Here is a 23,016-nt window from a genome sequence, read left to right on the forward strand (position 1 = left end):
TTTTACATTCCAGATACTTATTGTGCTGGTTTGTATATATTATGTCCCCTAGAAAAAGCCATATTCCTTAATGCAATCTTGTGGGGGGCAGACATATTAGTGTGGATTAGGTGGAACCTATTGGTTCAGTGTTTCCATGGAGATGTGACCCACCCAACTGTAGGTGATAGCGCTGATTGGATAATTTCCATGGAAGTGTGGCCACGCCCATTCAGCATGGGCCTTGATTAGTTTACTAGAGCCTTATATAAGCGCAGACATAAGGAGCTCACTGCTGTAGCTGAGACAGACATTCTGAAGACGGCCATTGGAAGCTGGTGCAGACATTTTGGAGAATGCCATTTTGAAACACAGCCTGGGAGCAAGCAGATGCCAGCTATGTGCCTTCCCAGCTAACAGAGGTTTTCTGGATGCCAATGGCCTTTTTCCAGTAACGGTACCCTTTGTTGATACCTTACCTTGGACACTTTATGGCCTTAAGACTATAACTCTGTAACCAAATAAGCCCCCTTTATAAAAGCCAATCCATTTCTGGTCTTTTGCAAAAAGGCAGCATTAGCAAACCGGAACACTTATTTATATTTGAATTTCCCCTATTTCCTTATAAGAATTTTTAAGATGAGGTCTGTTGGGGATTGAATCATGACCTCAACAAAAGGCATGTGCAGGTCCCAACCCTTGGTCCTATGGGTGTGAACCCATTTGTATATAGGACCATTGAAGATGATGTTAGGTAAGGTGGGCTTAAACTGAATGAGGGAGGGCTTTAATCCAATAGGGCTAAAGTTCTTATAAGCAAAGGAAATTGGACACAGAAAGAAGCCCCGGGGAACAGCTAGAAGCTGGAAGTCAACAGAACCCAGAAGAGAAAGGAGAAAGTGCCACTGTGTGCAATGCCATGTGACAGAAAAGCCAAGGATCGAGGATGCCAGCAGCCAGCCCTAGAATGCCATAGTCTTTGGGGAGAAAGCATCACCTTGCTCACACCTCAATTTTGGACTTCTCCTATCCTCAAAGCCATGAGCCAAAAAATCCCCATTGTTTGAGCCAACCCATTGAGTGGTATCTGTTTTAGCAACCAGGAAAGTAAAACAGGGTCTATATTCTGTCTATACTTACACATGTCCACAACGTCTAATGTTGTTCATTGCTCGTAACCAATTTTCATTAAATGTTTATAAGGGAAATGTTTTTTAGCAGTTTTCACCTTCCAGAGTTTAAGGCAGCCTTGTGTTGCAGTTAGGAGTTGCTGGTGCTCTGGAGTCACACTGCTTGGACTCAAAGCCCATCTGCATCACTTAGAAAGCTATGTACCATGGACAAGTTATTTAACCTCTTGACACCTCACTTTCTGCCTCTTTAAATGGGTCAAATAAAACTACTCATAAGGTTGCTATAAGGATTAAATGACTTAAAACAGTTGTTCTCAACTTTATTGTGCATCTGAATCACCTGTAGGGCTTGTTAAAGCACAAATGGCTGGGCCCTGTCCTACAGTTTGGGATTCAGTCTGTCTGGGATGAGGCCTGAAAATCTGAATTTCTAACAAATTTCCAAAGGATGCTGATACTGTTAGTCCTGGGACTACACCTTGTGAAACAGTGACTTAAATATGTAAACAGCTTACAACAGTGCTGGCTAATAATAAGTGCTCAGTAAGTGGTGGCTATTTTGTTGTTAACTGAGCACTCAGCAAACTTTATTATAATTATGTATATATGGGTCTCCCCTACTAGATTGTAAGCTTCTCAAGGGGCTGGAACATATATTTTTCATACACGTCCCTAGGATACGGGTGAGTACCCAGCACCAGTCAAGGCCAATGGAGCACTGAGAGAATTCTCTGCATGCCAAATCAGAACCCTCTCAACCAAGGTTCCTCCTGGTCAGAAGGGAAAATAGAAATGTGGGAGAAAGGAAACTCTCCTCCTGGCACCCTTCCCAGGGTTTTCAAGTGAAGCATTTTTGGACATGGGCTATCTCATTCACCCAGTTGACCCATGAGGGTTAGGTCCCATTTCCCAAACTTGGGAGTCTGGCTTAACCCAAAGTCATGCCTACCTATTTGGCTGGTCATGTTAAACTGGAGAATGAACATGGAATCAATCAGTTTTCATCAGGCTCTTCGGACCAGAGTCCTTTCCAAAATGGGTGCAGAATTTCTGTGGGCTTCTGTTACTGGTGACAACCCAATATCAATTCTGTTTAAAACTCTAGGAGCAATGAATTCTGATATAAGCAACAGTTTTTACCTGGACAGTGACAAGTAGAAATCCTGTAATTCACTCTAAACCTATACTATCTTATGATTATTGCTACCTATCTTCCCTAATGCTCCCAAATCTTTTATTTAATAACTCATTTAAGAATTTTGAAAGGATCAGTATTAACCTTAGCAGGCTAAAATTCCACGTGTACAACTCACAAAATTCGTGATGCTTGCAATTCCAGAGTTATAGCACATCGATTCTCTATGATTTTGCAAATATTCCTCACAGCAGTGCTGTAATCCCATATGCAGACTTTCAGGATCCTGGAAGGTAATGTTCGCACTTCCCTGAAGTCATTTAGAGCAGCTAAGAACTCCACTCTTGCCTCCTGCTCTTGAGGGAGATAAGAAGAGTGTCTCTCATGGGTCAACACGTTACCATTTGCCACAAGGGGTAAGCTGGCGCCTGCCTTCTTTTCTTGCTCAGATTGCAGCTAAAATTGTTAGCTTTGTTGTCCTTCACTTATTTCACAAGCCCTCAGGATACACAGCACTTGAATCTTACAGGTTTTTGAAACTTTATTTATTCTGGGTCACATGTCCCTCCTTGCTCTTGCGTACATGTCTTTTTTAAACCTGAGGTCCATCAGGTTTAACTTTATACTTCACTTACAGCCACACTGGCTTCTTTCACTTCCTTCTACTTTTCTAATACATTGTAACAGTATTACTATAGAATCAGAGAATTTCATTCAGATCTTGTGTCACCTTGTCTTTAATGTTTCCTGCTATTATACCCTAGCTATCACTTCTCCCATTGAGCTCAGGGTTCTTAACAGGGTCACTTTCTCCTGAGGTCCCCATCTATACTGGGAAGAACCAATCAGTAGGTATTGCTTTGGTGACGTGGAACTCTTGCCCTGCCCATCTCCCTACACTTCACAATCCCTTGGCACTGGTTTCAAGTCTCTCAGGCCTCCACTGAATTAATTTCTTTCTAGTATTCTTGCTAAATTATTTCTTCTAGACATCCTTTATTTTCTCTGACAAGTCATCATCAACAGTCTTTCTTCCAACCGTTTCCCCAGCCCCCTACCTTTCGACTCTGGCACAAAGACCCACCAACAGTCCCGGCATGCACACCCGGTAATCCCCTCACCTGGGACAGGAAACACAGCACATACCCATAACAGTGTTCAGATGTTCTCCAAGATTCCCGGGGATCTCTAGCCTGCTTTGGTTTCCCCTGGAAATTCCCCTATTCTTCAGCAGGCATCAGCAACTGCCAGTCTGTCCTTCCTGCTCATCAGGGGCCTCCCAACAGAGGCTCCCGGAATGCTACTAACGCCATCCGGCAAACATCATCTTCCCCTGACCCCATCTCAGCTATCGTCAAGATGCTAGTAATAAGCAATGATCTACATCCTTATTCCAAGTGTAGTGTGTGGACCAGCAGCATCGGCATCGCCTGGGTGCAAATGCAGATTCTCAGGCTCCGCACCAGAACTAATCAATCAGAAGATGCAGTTTGACAGGATCCCCCAGTGATTCATATGCACAGCAACGTTTGAGATGCGCCACTCTATACCACCTACATACTAAATATGGCTTCCTGCTGCCAATGTTTCTAAACCATAATAAGCATACTCCTAAAAAGGATTACATAATCAAAATGAATTATGAAGGTGTTGCTTACTGTAGTCTCCCTCCTTTTACAGTCAAAATACACATAAGCATAAAGGCACTAAGGAAGTCCTGCAGCAAACAAACTTGTTTAGCTCAACATATCCTGAACATATCTGACCAAGGAATTTATTTATTTATTTACTTAGCTAAATACCCATCACCATCTCAAAGCCCAGTTATTGCTGTTAATCAGAAAACAGGGCATTGGAAAGCTGTCCAGTGCATAAGCACCTCCACTTAAAAATTACAAAACATTGCGATGCTCACTCCTCCCAGCCTCTTCTGCTGGTCTGTTTACCAATGACTCGCAAGCACTTGAGTGTAGATGTGATGTTGCCGCCAACTGTCTTCCTTGGGGAGGTAGAGCAGAGAACAGCCTCAGCAGAGCATTACAGGCTCCAAAGGCAGGATGTCAGACAGCCAAGGCTAAAAGCAGGGGAAAGGGGCTAAAGGCCAGTTACCAAATCCTCAGACTAAAGCAACTTGTGATTGCCCCAGACCTTCTGGGCTCATTACGCCTCCTCTTTGCTTTTTATCGCCATCTAAGGAGAAACACACACCCAGATTCTGATGTATGTGTTTTCTATGTTCTTCTATATAAGACCCAAAAGCAACTTTAAGTGTTGTTGTGTTCTTAGCTGGAAGAGGTCTTCATAAGGGGTTCCATTTTTAGAACTCCTTCAATTTTTACTTTTAATCAGACTTCATTTTAAACACCTACACTTGCACACTTTCTGCTTTCTATCTGTATGAACTTAGGTAATAAACTTAATTTCCTCCCTAACTTTATTCAACTCAGCTACAGTCAATCATAAGGTGAAATTTTTAAGAGAGGCCCTATTCAAAGTACATTAACACTAAGTTTTCTAGCTGAAAATTATAGTTAATAAAGTGCCCTACATTCCAAAAGTAGGAGACTGAGGATTTAACCAACACAATGTGCATGAATTATACAGTAAGACACATTTTGTTTTATTTTAGGATTTTACAGTCCTCAGTCGATCCAAAGCAGAAGACTCCTTCTCTTCTCCTCACCCCCACCCCTCTTCCACCCACACTAGCCCAGGTGCATGAAGAAATTTTATGCAGCCACTGCAAATCTCTTAAAGAGCTTGTAATAAACAGCAGGACTTTGGCAAAACGTGGAAAAAACAGAGTTGGTAAAACTGAACAATCTTAGGTCAACTGTACTTAAACAATAGAAAGGAATATTCCAAAGGCTAATGGTAACAGTCTCTATAACAGGCTACTGGTAGATTTTTGTTTCTATCTCCCCAAACTTCCAAATGTTCTGTATTTAAATACATTATTTTAATGACCAGAAAAAAAAGCTATTTTAAAAACAAGATACAGCCTCCACTCATAGCACTCCCACCCCCACCTCCAAACCTGTGAGGAAAGGCAAAGTAACACAGATGAAAAAGGTGATTTTATACAGAAAGTATTAAGAACATGGCTGCAGCCAGAAAGAAATCCAAAACTAAGTTAGGTCTATTGTAGGTATACTTAGGGATGGGGAGAGAGTGGGGTAAACTTCTAGAAAAAGGGCTAAGAAGATAGGACAAGGCTAAAGATTCTGCTAGGACAGATGCTGTCACTTATTCCTCCTTTGTGCTCAATAGAGTCCATTTAGCCACTATTTCTACTTGCCCTAAAGAGACTTCAGTGTGGAAGAGACCATGGGGATAAGTGGAAGAATTTTAAGGAGCTCTCGGTGAAAGAGAGAAAAAGAAGATAATAAGAGCCTACACTGGGGAGATTTCAAACAGCATAGCAAGAAGTGATGGAGCAGCCCTTCCTTCTCTAGATGGCCCTTCGTGGGTAAAGGATAGAAGCTGGGCCCTGCCCAAAGTTCCTATTCTAATAGCATCCATGCTCAGGGTGTCTGCATTGTGGACAATTTGCTCAAGTATTTAGGATCACTTTCTCATGCCATTAATCTCCAAATGCTCAGAACTAACAACAGCCAAAGAAACCAAATTAGGAAGTAAATACCCCAAAGTCAAATATCAATAATTTTTGGATTCAGTGTTTGAATTTAATTATGTCCACATGCAACCAGGTTAGAAATCAGCTTCAAATAGAAGACGGTGATATATAGGTGATGGATAAAGATATTACAGCTGCAATTAATACATAATCTGAAGGTGCATGGTCAGCGTGGTTTCTTGTAGAACTAGTCCCTCCTCCCCTCTCTCCAAGTTGCATTCATGACTCACTCTCGGAAAAGCAAATAGCATATCCATTTTTTTTTATTCATCACGATCCTCAGACATAGGATATTGGCTTCTTAAGGACCATATGAAAGAATTTAAGCTTTGATCCCCACCACAACATCCCATTGTCCACCATACTCCTTCCTGCGTCCAGAGGGCCAACTCTCCAGTTTGATACAAGAAAATGTCAATACTTGGGCCTCCACGATGCAGATAGGGACAAAGTTTTCAACCCATGGCAGGAAAGGGGGTTTTAAAGAGCCCTTAAGTACATATTCAATTAATTTCCTTTCCACTGAAAGTAAGATTAAATTACCAAGGAAGTTGTTTTTAAAGAAATTCCTAACCTACACTGAACACTATATAAAAACTCACAGATAGAACATAAAACTGATTTAGCCTAAGGTCTTCGCAAAAGAACATGGGACTCTGGCAATGCAGGATATGACCATAGGGGATGAATCTGGACCCAGCATCGTGGGACTGAGAGAATCTTCTTGACCAAAAGGGGGATGCAAATTGAGACAAAATAGTTTCAGTGGCTGAGAGATTTCAAATGGAGTCAAGAGGTCACTCTGGTGGACATTCTTATGCACTATATAGATAACACCTCTTAGAGTTTTAATGTATTGGAATAGCTAGAAGTAAATACCTGAAACTACCAAACTCCAACCCAGCAGTCTGGACTCCTGAAGATGATTATATAATAATGTAGATTACAAGGGGTGACAGTGTGATTGTGAAAACCTTGTGGTTCACACCCCCTTTACCTATTGTATGGATGGATGAGTAGAAAAATGGGGATAAAAACTAAATGACAAATAGGGTGGGATGGGGGGATGATTTGGGTGTTCTTTTTTCACTTTTATTTTTTATTCTTGTTCTGATTCTTTCTGATGTAAAGAAAATGTTCAGAAATAGATTGTGGTGATGAACGCATAACTATATGATCATACTGTGAACAGTTGATTGTATACTATGGATGATTGTATGGTATGTGAATATATTTCAATAAAACTGAACTTAAAAAAAAAAAAAAAGAACATGGGACTGATAACTTTTCATTTTTCCCCCGAGATACATCCTTCTCCAGGAAATGAGGCCCATGGAAGCTCGGCGTCCTCTTGAGTTTGATATCAGCCTGTGAATCCTCTCAATAAAAGGCAAAGACCCCTTTAAAAATAGTAGCAAGAGGTATTGAGTTAAGAACTTTCAAGGAAAGAATAAGTTCAGAAAGGAGAAGGCAGTGAGCAGGTAACCAAGGATTTCCTTCAATTTCTATTATATGTTTCAAAAGCCATGAATAGAAGACACTAGTTGGACAGAATGGAAGAACCTAGAATATAAAAAAATTGCTAAAATCCTTGAGCCAAAGCATACTTAAAGCTTTTATATTCTTCTCCAAATTCACAAATTCCTTACAAATGATAATCTCCAAAGCCTACTAAAGAAACACATAGCTAAAGCAAGAGGACCTCCAGGTTACAGGGTCTCTTCTAGGGGACTCCAGCTTTGCCTGTGAATTACCTGAGCCTCTGTGGCATGTGGTGAATTAATCCCTTGTCAAACCTACTTCTTAATTTCAATGAGGTTTTAAATGGCAACAGGCAAATGAAACTCCCGGAGTTAATTAACATAATTGTGTACCCATGTTTCCTTCTTATAAATGTACTTAAGTGCAGCTCAGAAGACTTTGTATAAATAAAGTCATAAATATGAAGGTAAAATGGGGACTGTTCCACCTGCAGAGAAGAGAACTTTCCTCTTTCCTCTCAAAGCACTTTTTCCCTCTGCTCTCACCCACATTTCTGTAGGCAAGATTCATTGCTAACAAAAGGTATTCAAAAGCCTATCCCCATTTCTTATTTCTGGCTATATTTGACACACACAGGGCAACTTGTTTTCTAAAGCTTTCCAATTATAAACTAATTCCATGACTCATGGCAGGCAATGCCTTTCACATAACCCTTACTTAAGTCCTCTATATCTCAAGCTGGACAACAAACACTTCCACACAATCACAGTCCTATTAACCATCAGGTGATCCATTAAATTTAACTACCTTTTCTCTGGCTTTCTCACACTTTTCTACGCCTGAGGGAGCAACCGAGGACTACCACTACAAAGACACAACTGGAATAGGCTGTGGCTTCCAAGCATTTTTCACTGCAACCCACAGTAAGGCTTGCATTTTATATGGTGACCCAGGACACATGGATGTACATTTACATGTAAATAACTGAAACAAAATACTTTTAATCATCACTTTATAATGCCTATCAAATAAGGTAAAATCTGAACCCATTATTATATATATTCATATTAACTTCTAACATTTGATTATAACGATTCTACAATTCTCATGTTAAATTGTCAATGAAAATTTTATAATTTTTAAAACTTTGAATCTTCAAAATACCCAGTAGATAAATATTTAAGTATTTATATATTCAAAATCATGCTGAACTACATGACTGTATGCCTAAATTATATATATATATATAAATATATAAAATATATATGTAAAATAAAAGAGGGAGAGAGATACTAACCCACTAACACTGGGAAGCCAAAACAGCATATCCAACACATGGGATACACTTAATCATCTGATATATATAATTTTTTAGTAAAGTAAAGCTTCTCTATAAATAGACAGTGATCTGGTTTGCCAGAATGACCAACAGGCTTAACAATCTTACCTTAAGGAAAAGGCTATTTCAACAAAATAATGGATAGATGTAATTCTCTTTGAACCAAACTGAAGAAGGAAAAGAATATGCAGTGCAGAACTCTCCTATTCTTTATTTATAAATGTAATGCCACAATTAAAAAAAAAAAGAGGCTGGGGAGCATCTAAAAACCTTCATAGAAGTAGAATAGTTTATCTTTTATAAGAGTTTCCATTTTGGCTGGTTCTCATTTAATGAAATAATTGGAGGGAAGAATAAAAGGGATGTTATTAGTAATGATGAAAACAGAGTATCTCAAAAAAAAAAAAAAGAAGAAGAAAGAAAAAGACACAAAGTGGTAGAAAAAAATTGACCATACTATCACTAAGAGTGGCAGAGTAATACTAAAGCCCAAAATATAGAGTCTAAGATCTTTATATGTCCTCCATTGTCAAGAATGCCCCAGAATCGATGTTTCTGAGGGAACCACTCAGAAATGAAACAAAGCCCTTGGGAAAAAAATTGGCCATTTGTGATAAAGGAAAAGTTAGTAGGAGCAAAGAAGAGGCTGTGAGCCTGGAAGGCAAGTCTTTAGCCTAGGGAACAACCTGGCATTTATTTAGTAGCTAAATGTCAATATACACACGTATACGCACAAACTAAAATTATATATATTTATCAAACATGTTCTAAACACTTTTTACAAATATTAATACACTTATTATTCATAATTAACCTAGGAGGCATAGAGAGGTTAAATAACTTGCCCACGGTCACTCAGCTTCTAAGTGGCAGAGAAATCCAGGCTAGCTGGTTCCAGAGTTTGTGCTCACAATCCTGCATTCTGTGGCTTCTTCTCTGGAGGATGCCTTTGGTTCCTGCCCATTTTGAAGCCCACCCATCCAACCTTCCAGTAATTCTGCAAGCCATCCTGCACCCCAGCATTCCTCCAGTAATTCCAGAGTTGGTTTCTCTTGAGAGTCAGCCTCAAATCCAATTATAGAGAAGAGTTTATGTGAAAGGACACAGCCTCCACTCTACCTTGCCCCAATAGCAAGTCAATTAGTTGTCAAAGCTGGGAAGAGGGAGGTGAGCAGGGGAAGGGTCCTGCAGGTAGTGCAAAAGAGCCAAATCCTCAGCTCACATGGTGGGAATCAACAACTACTGTGAATGGTATAAAAGCAAGAAATTGTGGTGTTTGTCATTCTTTTCCATTTCCAGCATAAGAAAAGTGGATTTCTTGTGGTCAGTTGCTACAGATCACAATTTTCTGCCTGAGTCAATGGTGAAAAGCAGCTTTGAGTGTCTTTAGGCCACAATTCCCTGGACTTCACACACAGAAATCTGAAACCGCAAAAAGTCAGGGAGGGATAGAGGGGATGACGCTACCGTTTAACTCCAGTCGGCTGCCTCTCTTCCCACGTGGACTGTTTCCCTCCTCCATCTAACCCGAGGCTGGGTTGAGGGCAGCTGGCACTGTGCTTATCCGCCATGAAGTGACGTCCTGGCACTGAGCAGATGCAGCCTGAGGACAAGGTGTGTGGAAGGAGAGGCCTGGGGATGAGGGAGATCCATTCCCATCTGCCTGGGGACAACACCGCAGTGTCAGCTCTGAGGGGACCCACCAGAATGGCCACAAGCCAGACATCCAGTTCTCCTTCCCTGAACCAAAAAACTGAAACTTGGAAAAATGACCTGGAGGCAAATAGCACCCTTAAGTCATTTAAAAAGCTTCTCCTTTCCCTCTTTCTCTCAGATAATCTGACAACACACAGAAAACGTTTCATGAAAACAGACAAACACACATACCACCTTTCTTATAATTTAAGTAAAAGTCTGATGGAACCTACGAGATCTTCTGTATAGAAGAGAGACCATCAGGAACTGGTTTTGAGTTCTTGCTGATTTTTAACCAACCATTAAAACAGAAAGTAAATCACAAAATCCTAGCATCCCTTGCTTCCCAATCTCTCAAACTTCTCAGTCCCAGTGCCTCCATCTTAACTCAGGCCCTCAGCCACCATCACTCGGGTACAAATGCCTCTGCCTCCCTGACCTCCCTGCTTCCAAGAACTCCTTTCTCCATTCTTCATACCAACCATTTAGACTAATTGTTCTAAAGAAAGGCTTTGGTCGACTGGTGGTGACTGCCACCTCACATTCATTAGATCATATCCAGAGTCCTACTTTTATCCTGCCTCCACACCCCATATATCTATTGCATAAAGTGGCTCCCAAAAGCCAATGTGAGGCACAACAGGAATAAGGACAAGGTGGTGAGCTTCTTATAAAACTAAATTTACTTAATTATAAAATTCATTCCATTATGCAGTTTGGGATTGGGTTTTTCTTACTTTTGTGCTAAACGTCTTTCAGTTAGGGACTGGTGAGAGCTACTGAATATTTTTGCACTCTTATATGTCTTATATGGCATAACAAAAGAAGTTTAAACTCATATGTTGGTTCTTCTTCTTTTTTTTTTTTTTAGTATACAGCTTTACCACTGACATTCTCCATTGCTGACAAAGGCACTGACACAAAGAAAAACTCAAGGTCACCTAAAACATCTCCTCAGTTTACAGATTCAACTACTTCACCCTCTACACTCCTGCCCCAGACAGGACCAATCCTCACCGTCCCTATCACACGTCATGCTCCCTTCTGCCATCTGCTATTCCACTGTCTTCTCTACCTATTGCAGTCTTACCAACTAGCTAAGTCCCACCCTCAAATACTGCCTCTGCCCAGCAATTCTCTTAAATCTTGCTAATTGTGCTCCACCTCCTTTCTGAAGCCCTCATAGCACAAACTAAGCCCACTGTTCTCAACTAAGCCATCATGACACACTGTTTAATTAATTACAATAAGCCACAAGAATTTTATTACTAGTAAAAGTACTTAAGTTTTCTAAAACAATATATTTTTCCAATACACTTTCTTGGGTGGGAGAGCAAGAGGTGAAGAGCAACTTTAATGGAATTAAAGTTTGATGGAATTAAAGTTTAATGGAATTCTTGTGGGGAAAAAAAATCTGCCATTTGTTAGGGACTCAACCCAACCCTGGAATGGTCAAGCACGTAAAGTTCCTGCTTTATGTGTCACGTGGCAGAGGAAAAGCTGAGAGCCATTGGACTCACTCCACCTGGCAATATCAGGGAAAAGATGTTCCACGAAAGATCATGATGAAAAGAGAAGAATCTTAAGTCCTGGCATATCATACTCAAAAAGAATGAATGTCTAGAATTCAGGAATCCTATTCAATATCTACACACAGTACACACTCAAAGACTTGCTAAATTTAACTAAATATAACAAAGGAATCATACAAGTTTCTCCACTAGACTACGAGCTACTTGAATGGTCCTCAATCTTGCTCTCCTAAGGAGCAGTAGCTGGCACACTGTAATTTGTATGGAATGAAAGTGGTGAGGTTTCATGGAAGGAACACTATACATAAGTATACAATTTCATGTTCAGGTTAGAGGAACTCTTATGGAATAAAAGGCCTCCGTTTGTTCAACAAATATTTACTGGGTATCTATAATGGGCCAGGCACTTGTCTAATACTTGGGGATATAGTCGTGTGTGAAACAGATAACAATCCTGGCCTCCCTGAAGCCTACGTTCTAGTGCAGGAAAAATGTTCATATATAAAATAAGTAAGGTAACTATTAATTGGGTTAGAAGGTGGAACATGAATAAGACATGGGGAGCAGGTAGGTGTTGGCATCTTAAATAGGGTGGCCAGGGGGCCTCCCGGAGAGAGTGGCCTTTGAGTAAAGACTTGAAGCCGTTGAGTAAGCCCTGTGCATATCTGGAGAAAGAAGACTTGGGACAGAGAAAACAAGTGCTGGAGGTGGGAGCTTGCCTGGATGCTGTTGGACCAGTAAGGAGGCAGTGTAGATACAGCAGTGAAAGAGGTGAAGAATATGGCTTTACTAGATCTAAGAAAGAGGCTGTCTTCTTTGGCCTATAAACAATTTTGTGTGTGTGTGATTTTAATGCACTACCCACATTTATATCTAATATAAAATATGTCAGAACTTCTTGGCAGATTCAAGTACTGTATATGCAACCTTTGTTGTCTAATAACTAACTTTGATTGTTACTTTACACTTGGCTTTGTTCTTTTCCTACTGTAATAGCAAGCTTAATTTTTGAGATCAAAGAACTGTCAGAAGCATAATTGCTCAGTAAAAGTATTTTTAGCAAGTCTTCATTAAAAGTACTCATGGGTTGCATATCATTTGAGCTAGCAGATTTGTTCTTTTGCTGACAGATTGCTTTCATTTCTTTTTTGAGACCTCAAAAACAGGTAGGCCTATCTCTTAGAACCACACTCAAAATTATTAGTTTAGATGTTATACAGCACCTAAAATAAAATTAGATCCCATCCTTACCAAGGTAATGCTTAACTTTTACCTGGCAAACAGACAAACCCCAGCTCTTGTATCATCTCCACTCTGAAGTTTTCCTCACTCCCCAGGCACAGGGAGGTAGGTTCTCACCGTCTGGGCTCCCAAAGCACTTTCTGTTCTATGGTAGCAATTATCATACTGTATATTTTGTAATTTGTACAGTTTCGAAACACTATTTTATAATACTATTAGCACTGGCATGTCTTCCCAGGGAAGCCCTGGACTTTGAGTACCTTGAGGACTGGGACCCTGTCTGGCTTCATTTCCGTAGTCTCTGCTTCAAATGGCTCAAGGAGGGAGGCATTACCAATATCTGTGCTTCTTTTCTCCCTTCGGGGTCTCTGGGAGGATGGCACTTCCCTAGTACCTTAAATTAGCAAGGCCATGCGACTTGCTTTGACCTTTGAAATGTGAGCAAAAGTCACTTGGGACAGAAGACTTTAAAAGTCCATGTGCAATTCTCCACTCTTTCTTTACCTGTTGCAGTCACTGTGGAAGAGTATGATGACACAGAGATGGCATAAGCTAGAAGCGAGCCACCACAAGGAGGACCACTTCCCTGGAGATTACCCAGACATAACATGGTCTTTTTGTGAGCAAGAAATCAACTTTCGTTGTGTTAAGTCACTGAGATTTTGCTGCTTTTGTCACCATTGCAAACCCTAGACTATCCTGACTTATACATGGTCCATCACATAGTAGGCACACAATACAGAGTTTTAGAAAAAGGAAAGATAGCAGGAAAGGTGAAAGTGGAGGTGACCATACTGGATCACAGTCTGGGATGTGAGGGGTAGGTGCTACATACATTTCAAGAAGCTACTGCAGGGAAACAATAATTAACAAAATCACAGATCCTCTCTACTTTGCCTTCTGTTTAGCCTTGTATTCTCCAGGCTAACTGCTTAAATAAAAGCTTCTACTTTCATTTCATTAGGAAATGAAACTGGTTTTGAATTTCACAATCTGACTTCTCACTAAAGCAATACCTTCTTAAGAGGCACTCTTTGACGAACGCAGAAATCCCTTTTTAAAGCAGGTAGCTTTGAAAAAAATGTAATGCTAATAAACAACTGATACATTGTAAATTCTCCATCTCCCAGTGCACACGGGTTAGATAGGGCTGACTCAAGCCCTTGCCCTCTTCTTCTTGGGGGTGGGAGAAGGACTGATGTGAGAGCTCTGAAATATTCTGAAAATATTTAAGGATAGTTGGATGAGGGCTTCTGCGAGTCGTCATCTGCTTATCTCTAACATGAGGAGGTGGGCCCAAATCACCCGAACTCCAGAGAAGTGTGGTCTCCCGTCCATCCTCTTTCATACAAAACAGGGCCCTCAACTGGAGCCAGGTAAATGGACTGGCAGGAGGATGAAGAAATAGGAGGACTCTGCAGGGAAACCATGAGAACAAACAATAGGATGAGCTGATTCCGAGAAGGGGTGCTGGGAAACAGCCCACCAGAAAAGCCTTAAGGGAAAAAAGGGGGAGGTGGAGGAGAAGGGGGTAGGAGAACAGGAAAGCAGGACTGGCAGAGTCAAGGGAAACCAAATGCCAAATGAAGACGGATAGCTTATTCCAAGGGAAGTAAGGAGATGAGTCTTTAAAACCCAGGAAAAAAGGCTAATCAGAGCTTTCTTCAGCCAAACTGCAGAAGAAGATACTAAGAACTGAGTAGACATGAGTCTCAGGATGGAAAGGGCATCTTCCCCTGCTAGGGAGATTGGGAGAAGGTCCACACTAAACTGGAGGTAGAAGCAAGTCGGACTAGCAAGGGCCGCCCTAACCCCGGAGTCTGACAGCACATGACGGGGAGCCCACCAGCCACTCCTACACTGAGCTATTCCTTGTTCCTTGAACATGATATGGACACTCTCGCCAGGGTCTTGAGCTAGAATCCCACTAGTTCCCACTGACACACTCAGCTCAGGCATCACCGCTTCTGGGAGGGCTTCACAGAGGATGGCCCCAGCCCCTTCCTGGCAGATGAGGGCTTCGCTCCTCTGGGCTTCCAGTGACTTGTCTTCTCTAGGTTTCCAGCTTGTGGAATAAATGAACAGAAAGGAGGAAAAACGGAGCAAGAAGAAAGCTTCAGCCTGGGCATGACATTTCAATATACAAGAGCTGATAAACAACAGAATTGGTTCGAGTATGTGTTGTGGTCCTCCTTCATGGCAAGATTACTGCAGAAGATGATTTGGCTGGGTACCAAAACCACAAAAAAATGCTTTTCAACTTATTGACATGCCCATCACTGGAAACCACAGGCAAAGAAGCTGAGGGAGTAATTATTCTATTCAATTATTTGTTACTTTGCAAATGTAATTTAGGCAGGCAGTTCAGAACATGTTCAATATACTGTGAAAGAATTTAGCAAAATCAAAATACCACATAAAGGTCTTAAACTCTTGGGTTTAGGCTGACAGTGCTAACTAGGGTGTCTGGGGGAAAAGGCAGAGGGAGGTGATGGTGGAATTGTCATGGAATTGTAGAGAAGAAGCACAATTTTTGCATATAACCACTTCTCTGATTCTGAACTCTAGCCATAAATGTTGATGCATAGGCATGACACAGGAATGGCCCCAGGGCCACATTCTAGCACAGTCATAGTTTGTGAGATCCAGGGACCTCTGAGCCTTCTGTGGTTAAGCCCAGCACCACTGTAAAAAATCAGACCCCTTCCCTGAACTCCTCTCCTTCTTCAGGAAGCAGGTGGGCTTCCTCACTGTAATCTCGGTCAATGCCCACTCCATTCATGAGTGGCTACATCTACTGCTCTACATCTACTGTCACTCTTTCCAGCCCTGCTCTTCCTGGGGTTCCTATATTACTTGAGGGGCCTCTCAGAAAAGAGCCTATCAAAGATGTGTGGACGAGGTTCAGGGATCCAACAGGTAATAATGATAAGCCTTTAACAGCCCCGGGCGTGAGAGACAAGGGGAAGACACAGCTTTACTGGAGGCTGGAGAGAAGTGGAGCCATGGAGAAGGGACTGCCCAGGAGGAGCTATCAGTAGAGATGGTCATGTCACTGCCAGGACTACACAAAAGCAGGGAAGAAGCAGGAGGAACAGAAACCCCTGGTCTCTCTCTCCTCCCGGTCTCCTATTGACTAAACCCGATGGAAGAGTGAAAGAAAGCCCTGGTGACGAAAGTCCAGGAGGGCAGCCTCCAAGGTAAAGACCAGGGCAAAGAAGGGTGGAGAGTGGATGGGATGGACAGACGGAGAATCATCAGCACAGCTGCTGCAGGCCCTTTATGTTGTAAGTGCTCATTACTTTTTGTTTTACTGACAATCACTACATAGAAACTAATAGGAGGTAGTTTACAACATTATTAATTCAACAAAGTTCTGGTAGTGATGGTCCCCCATCCTTTCAGGCCCTTTAGACCATGCTGCTGCGAAGTGTGGTCCATGAGCCAGCAGCACGTGAAAATTTTGTTAGAACACAGATTCCAGGGCTCTGATCTTAGAGATTTTAATTCAATAGCCTCATGGAGTGGACCCAAGAATCTGCAATTCTATCAAATCCCCAAGGGATGCTGATGACAACAGCAGCGGCTGACACTTCTGAGCCCTCTCTACATAATCGGCTCTAAGAGCATGTTTGTATTAATTCACCACCCTGTGAGATGGGCACAATCTTCACTTCAAAGATGTTGCAACATATAGAAAAGCTCAGTAACTCGCCTTGTTGTCTTTGAAAGAAATGACTACCTTAATCCAGAGTTGTGAACAGTAAAATAAGAATGTAGGTGAAAGCACTTTGTAAATATAAAGCATTACATAAAAGACGGCAGACTAAATACCCAACTACCAATGAACTGAATTTGCTGGCTTTTTAAATCTCTAATTTCACTGAAGATATTCAAGGTATTCTAGAATACATTTAGTTAGCTTTTTTTTTTTTGAGGAGTTATATGTCAAGAGTGATAGGAAATTTAAACGTATCAACAGGTGCTATTCGAAGATTTGTGATAAACTTCAAATAGAAGAGTAAAACAAATATTTGATGCTAATGTGAGACTAATAAACAGCTTTCACTAATGACAAGAAATAACAACAAACCTCTTATCAAAAAGAAAATAAAACTACCTGGTAAGTTCACTATAGCTACAAAAGGTTGCTGACACTAGGTTCTCTTATGACCTCTCCCAGAATATTCTGTTTATGACCAACCATTTCATCATCTACAAACAGATTTATAGACATGTACTTTTCACTCTTTTGACATAACAGATTCTTGATTTAATCAGATTCCTCCTCCATCTTCAAATGCTCACCTGATAATGCATCTTCTTCTCCCTCCCAACTCAAGAGATGTGGTGAATATTAAAGACCCATCACTCCATTTGTCTAAGATATGCCTTACAGTATTCTTCAAGTTGAATTTGCATCTCAATACAGACAGAGCACTGATGTGACCTTAGTCAAACAAGGAGCAGCAAATTAAAACTGATTATTACCTATTCCACCAGTTTCCCACGATAGAATATTGGCATTCCATTTTAGAGACAGAGAGTCAGAGAGGTTATTTGACTTACCCCAGATCACAGAGCCATTAAGAGACAAACTCGTAGAAAAATGTTCTCTCTACTACACTACAGCCAAATTCTATTTTAATGGATTGAAATAGGCATATTTCCCCCTAATCTCTAAAAGTTACACTCACACATTTTCTTCTCTACCTTTTTTTTTGTTTTACAAAAGATTTTATATTTATATATAAAATCACAGCACGATATGGTAGGTGAACCATGTGTAGTGTTTTTTTCATTACAGTCAACATTTAGAGTGTTAGACCAAGCAGAAGTGATACACTGTTCACTTCCCTCAATAGTAACAAGAGAGAGTAAAACAAATTTACAGTCAGCATGAAAGGAGTAAGCATTAGGCAATCACAGGTATTTGCATGCACACCTTATTACAGCTGCAGGTAAATGATTTGACAAGGTCAAATTGAACTGAGCAAAACTACCAATCAGGTTGGAGTCTAAGTTGCTAGACTAGTTAGAAAAAAACACCGAAGACAAGTGCTAGAATGCAGAAGCTCTGTTTTTCAGGACGCTTTAACTTTAGAAAAGGCTTGTTTTGCCTTGTTAGAAATCCTGAATTATGGGTTATTTATTTATTTATTTACAGATAGTACAAATAGTGCAAAATTAAAAGAAAAGCATTTTACAAGAGAGAAGCAATATCCCATGAACAAAGCAGGCAAAACACAAAAATGACTGATTGAGTCACAAAAAGTCAAGTCTGCCAGCTCACCACACAAATTAAGGTGACTCAAAGGCAAGTCTAATTCTATTGATTTTTGGTTATGTTCATGGTTCTTAGTTTTAAAAAATAAGAATTTTATATGGGAAATTTCACTTTTAAATTTTACTTTCTTAAATGAAAAAAAAAATCTATGAGAAAACCAATAAGAAATAATCTATATTTACTACATTTCACTTAAAAGAGTTTTGATTTCTTCCACCTTCAACGTTACTCCAAGACTATTCATACTTTCTGGAGGCAAATTATATGTTTATTCTTATTTGACATTTAAATCATCACGTAAGTAATATCATTGTACACACAAATTGCTAAAACAATCTTAATTTAAATTTCCCACACTTCATAAATTGTTATGGGTTTTGTTTGTATATACCATTTTAAAGCTGTGCATTACTTTAATATTTCTATAGATAAACTGGGTAGCTACATTTTAAAACTAAAATATGGCTTACCATTTTAAAACTAAAATATGGCTTCCTTCATTCTATGATACCAACCATTTTAAGACATATCATTAGTTTAATAAAAGCTTTACAGAGAAAAACTATTACCCCATTATATGAGCACGTCAACTATAAGTTACATCCTGAATTCAAAAGTGTTAAAATGAAAAAAGAAACAAACTATCATTAAGGAAATTCATAGTTATTTTATTGAGAGAGAGAGAATATCGCAGAATAGTCAGATTATGAACTCTGAAGCTAGCGTTTTGGGTTCAAATCTTGACTCTTCCACTTACTGGGTAATCTTAGGCAAGTTCCTTAACCTGTCTGTGCCTCAGTTTCATCTTTGGAAAAAAGAAGACAGTGAGAGCATCTACCACATAAGGTTGCTACCAGGATCAAATTAGTTAATATTCTTAAAGCACTTCAAACAACCATTGACATGGTAAATGTTATACAAGGATTTGTTAAATAAACATAGTTGTCTCATTATCACCATCACCACCATCTACCAGGACTCACTGGAGCTTTTACTGTAGTCGTAGGCAAACAATTTTCAATTCAACAAACCGATGCAGTATTTTAATTCAATGAAATAATCACTGACAACTGAATGAATGCTTGCTATTATGCTAGATATTCAGAACAAGAGAAGATAAAAGGTAAAACAATTATAAAACCATGGTGCTCCTCTCTAGAAGGCACGGTAGCAGGGAAGGCCTTTTTAATCAGGGGTCTGTGGTGGTCCAGGCTTCAGAACATCCACAAATTCCCCAAAATAAGATGCAAAATTATACCTGCAAATGCATTTTTCTGGATCGCTAACTTTTTTTTTCCACCCCACCCCAGGAGTGCTAACTTTTGATTCTTGAAAAGTGCTGGGATCAAAAAAAAAAAAAAAAATTTGAGTCATTTACTTCAGGTAATCACATTACATTAAAAGGTAAACAAAGTTTAATTTCATGAAAAGATATTTGGGTATTCTCAATGACTTTATTAAATTGTGAACATGTTTAATTACTTTGAAAGTTTGACAGGTATGCATACTTCTGACTTCCTAACTTGAAGTTTCTTAAATATCAAGCAAGTTGCTGTCAGAAATACAAATCCCAGTTACCTTAAACTCATTCTCCCTCTTCCTCCAGATCTCCTGCACAGGCCAGAAAACAAACTTCCTTGCTTTATAAATCTCCCCATAGATTTGTAATATGGAGCTAGTCAGATGCAACACCTCCTGAGAAAACAATGGCTCTGGGATGAGTTATCCTGACCCTTCAGAGCTCATACAACTGCTGGTAGAACTGGGAAATGACTGATGTCTGCACAAGTCCTCCCCAAATGTTTGTGAATAATTAAGGACTGAAGACACTGGAAGGAAAATGAGCCGTGTTTTGCACTAAGACTTGCAATGTTTTCTGAATTCACTGTTTCAACACACCACCTGCTATAACTAGGTCAAAGTCTTAGATGGCAACATATTGTAGAAAGGCCAGGACTTTAGAGTCAAGACAATTCTGGGATCCATTCTGCCTCTGTCACCTCCTAGCTGGTCATTATGGGAAAGTTACTTAACCTCTCTGTACTACAGTTTCTTTGTGTATGAAAATGAGGCTAATACGCCCTTCCTAAAAAGACTGTTGAGGTTTCAGTCTACACATATGTACAATGGTGTCTGTGGACTTTGCCTTCTCTACATCCATTATGGATGATTTATTATAAGAATATTTATCCCAAGAAAAATTGTCACTGATTTTAACTATCTTGACGTCATGTATAACTATACAATTTCTCATACTACTTCCAGATCACATATCATGGCTGGAATTACCAGCATTCCTAACGAGGACTATTATGCAATATTGAGGCAAAAATATCACAAGTACTCAAAGTCATCACCAGTGATTTATCTCCCACCTTTTCCATCTATTTTTAGTCACACAAGTTACCAATTACTGCCAAGTCAATTTAAGTGTGAAACACTCTTCTCTCAGACTATTTTGTTATGGTACCAGTACTTAGACACCATCTAAAATATTCAGTGTGTTAGGATACCGCATTTAAAAAAAAAAAATGGAATCTGACATTACATACAAATCCAAAATGTTTGTGTGCCTAGATTTCCATAAATATGTCCATGAAAGTCCTTTTGCCTAGAATAAGCATCCAGAAAAAGAACATTTTAAGCTCCAATTTTTAGCTCCAATGAAAAGCACACAACAGTTTACATATATCATCTCCATTTTCAGAAAAACCTGACCCACAGTGTAATTTTACCATAAAGGAAGAAACCAAGGGTCAGAGAGTAACTCTACCAAGGATACAGAGTGATGGCACAAGCCCATACTTGTTTCTTCTGAGCCTATTATGCAACCAAAGCCAGTATTTGAGGGGTAGGGGGCAAGGAGTGGGAGGAGAAGAAATAAAGTATTTAACTTGCCATTGAATTCCCTGCTAGAATTCATATGAAATTAAAATAGAACAGATGACTCCATAGTTCCTTTTCCTTCTTCCCAAATAAGTATTTTTGGAGGCAACATCTATGCATTTTGTGTTTTCTTTTTTCTTTTTACTTTGTTAATACCCACAGTTAACATAACTTTGCTCTATCAAGGTTTGAGCTGGTCCTTTGCCAGCAATCAGTAGAAAAGGGGTTAGCATTTCTCAAATAAGATCATCACGTGTCCCTCATATCTGATCTGACTCACCCTCCCTGGAAGACACATGCCTTACTTAATGGCCTTTATCTTCTGACAGGTTATCATAAGCAGAGAAGAAAAAGTAAGCTGGATCAACTCACAAGCTTTTTGAATTGGCCTTGATCAGTGTGGGCCTGGGGGGAGTTTGCCTGTGACGCACTGGATGTTATTTTTAATTTTAGCAAATATTAGTCATCACTCAGTTGTAATCACAATGCACAGCCCCCACCCCCACCCTCACCACCCACCTACCCAGCTACTCTAACTGGTCCGTCACGGGCTTCTGGGTGTTCAAATGGAAGAAAAAGTCAAGTTTGGCATTATCAACAGCTTTTATTGAACATTCTCTGAGTGGTAAAGTAATATCAACAGGTGCTATAAGGCTACAGTAGTTGAGAGTAAATAGACCCTTTGCCCTCAATGCATTTGAGGACAACAAGACCAGTCATTCAGGGCATGGACTCTGGAGCCAGATTGCCTCGAGTCAAGCCTCCCCTCCCTCGCCCCTTACCAGCTGTGTGAACTTTACATAGATTACCTGTGTTTCTGTTTCCTTATCCAGAGAATGAGGATAATAGCATCTAACTCACAGGCCTGTTGTGAGGGATAAATGAGGATACAGAGATACAGGTATATAGCCATATATATATAGTGTCCAGATTATGCATAGCACATAATTAAATGCTATGAGGTATTAGTCATTGATTGTGATTTAAATATGTAGAACAAATTACATTATTTGTCTATAAAATATGTGCATAAATGACTATCAATCAGGCATGCTGGTATAATTTGCAGCAGTATGTGTTTCTCAAACGACAAAGTCAAATGTCTGGCAGAAGAGGGTATTAAGTCACACCTAAAGTACTCTAACTTGCACAAAAGAAAAGGATTACCTTGTTCCTCTTTGGAAGGGAATCATCTGGGTAAAGAGACTGTAAATGAAAGAGAGAAAACCTCCTTCAGAGAGCTACAAGCTATTCTTCCTGGTTTCCCAGTTTGGAAGAGCATCTGCCATAGGACACTGCCTGTGTGAAGTGACTAAAGAAAAGAGGTCGGTGGATAGAAGATCTTTGATGTCTAATCCAAAGGCAGAGAACCACTGGAGGACTCTGGTGAACAGTCAATTTGGCACAATTGGGGAGACATTCTGGCTGCTATAAATGAAACAGATTTGAAAATGAAGAAGGTGGTAGAACACTACAAAAAAGATTGCAGCAGCCAAAGCTCAAAATAAGTCAGCCCCAGCACTTTGACAGTACATAAAGAAAGAGGGAATGTAGTTACCAGTTATTTTATTGGGGGGTGGGAGGTGGGGTGGAAAATGTCAGTCTTAAAATAGCCTGTTGAAAAGGATTTAAAAAAAAAGAAACATAGCTTAAGATTGGGAGGTTTAAG

At 40.0% G+C, this 23,016-nt stretch overlaps 1 protein-coding gene across 5 annotated transcripts in view; it reads right to left on the minus strand.

Annotated features, from left to right (window-relative positions):
• RAPGEF5 (Rap guanine nucleotide exchange factor 5) overlaps positions 1–23,016 on the minus strand; it is a 271,773-nt gene that overhangs the window by 225,281 nt on the left and 23,476 nt on the right. The window contains exon 1 of one of the 5 annotated variants that reach the window (XM_037836877.1): positions 2,426–2,479. The exons of the other annotated variants lie outside the window; for them this stretch is intronic. Within the exon in view, the coding sequence (XP_037692805.1) occupies positions 2,426–2,464 (39 nt within the window). The 5' untranslated portion in view covers positions 2,465–2,479. Of the gene's footprint in view, positions 1–2,425; positions 2,480–23,016 lie in introns of those variants that run through there. 5 annotated transcript variants of the gene reach the window in all.

This window comes from Choloepus didactylus, chromosome 5 (assembly GCF_015220235.1).
Source record: "Choloepus didactylus isolate mChoDid1 chromosome 5, mChoDid1.pri, whole genome shotgun sequence".
Classification (NCBI taxonomy): domain Eukaryota; kingdom Metazoa; phylum Chordata; class Mammalia; order Pilosa; family Megalonychidae; genus Choloepus; species Choloepus didactylus.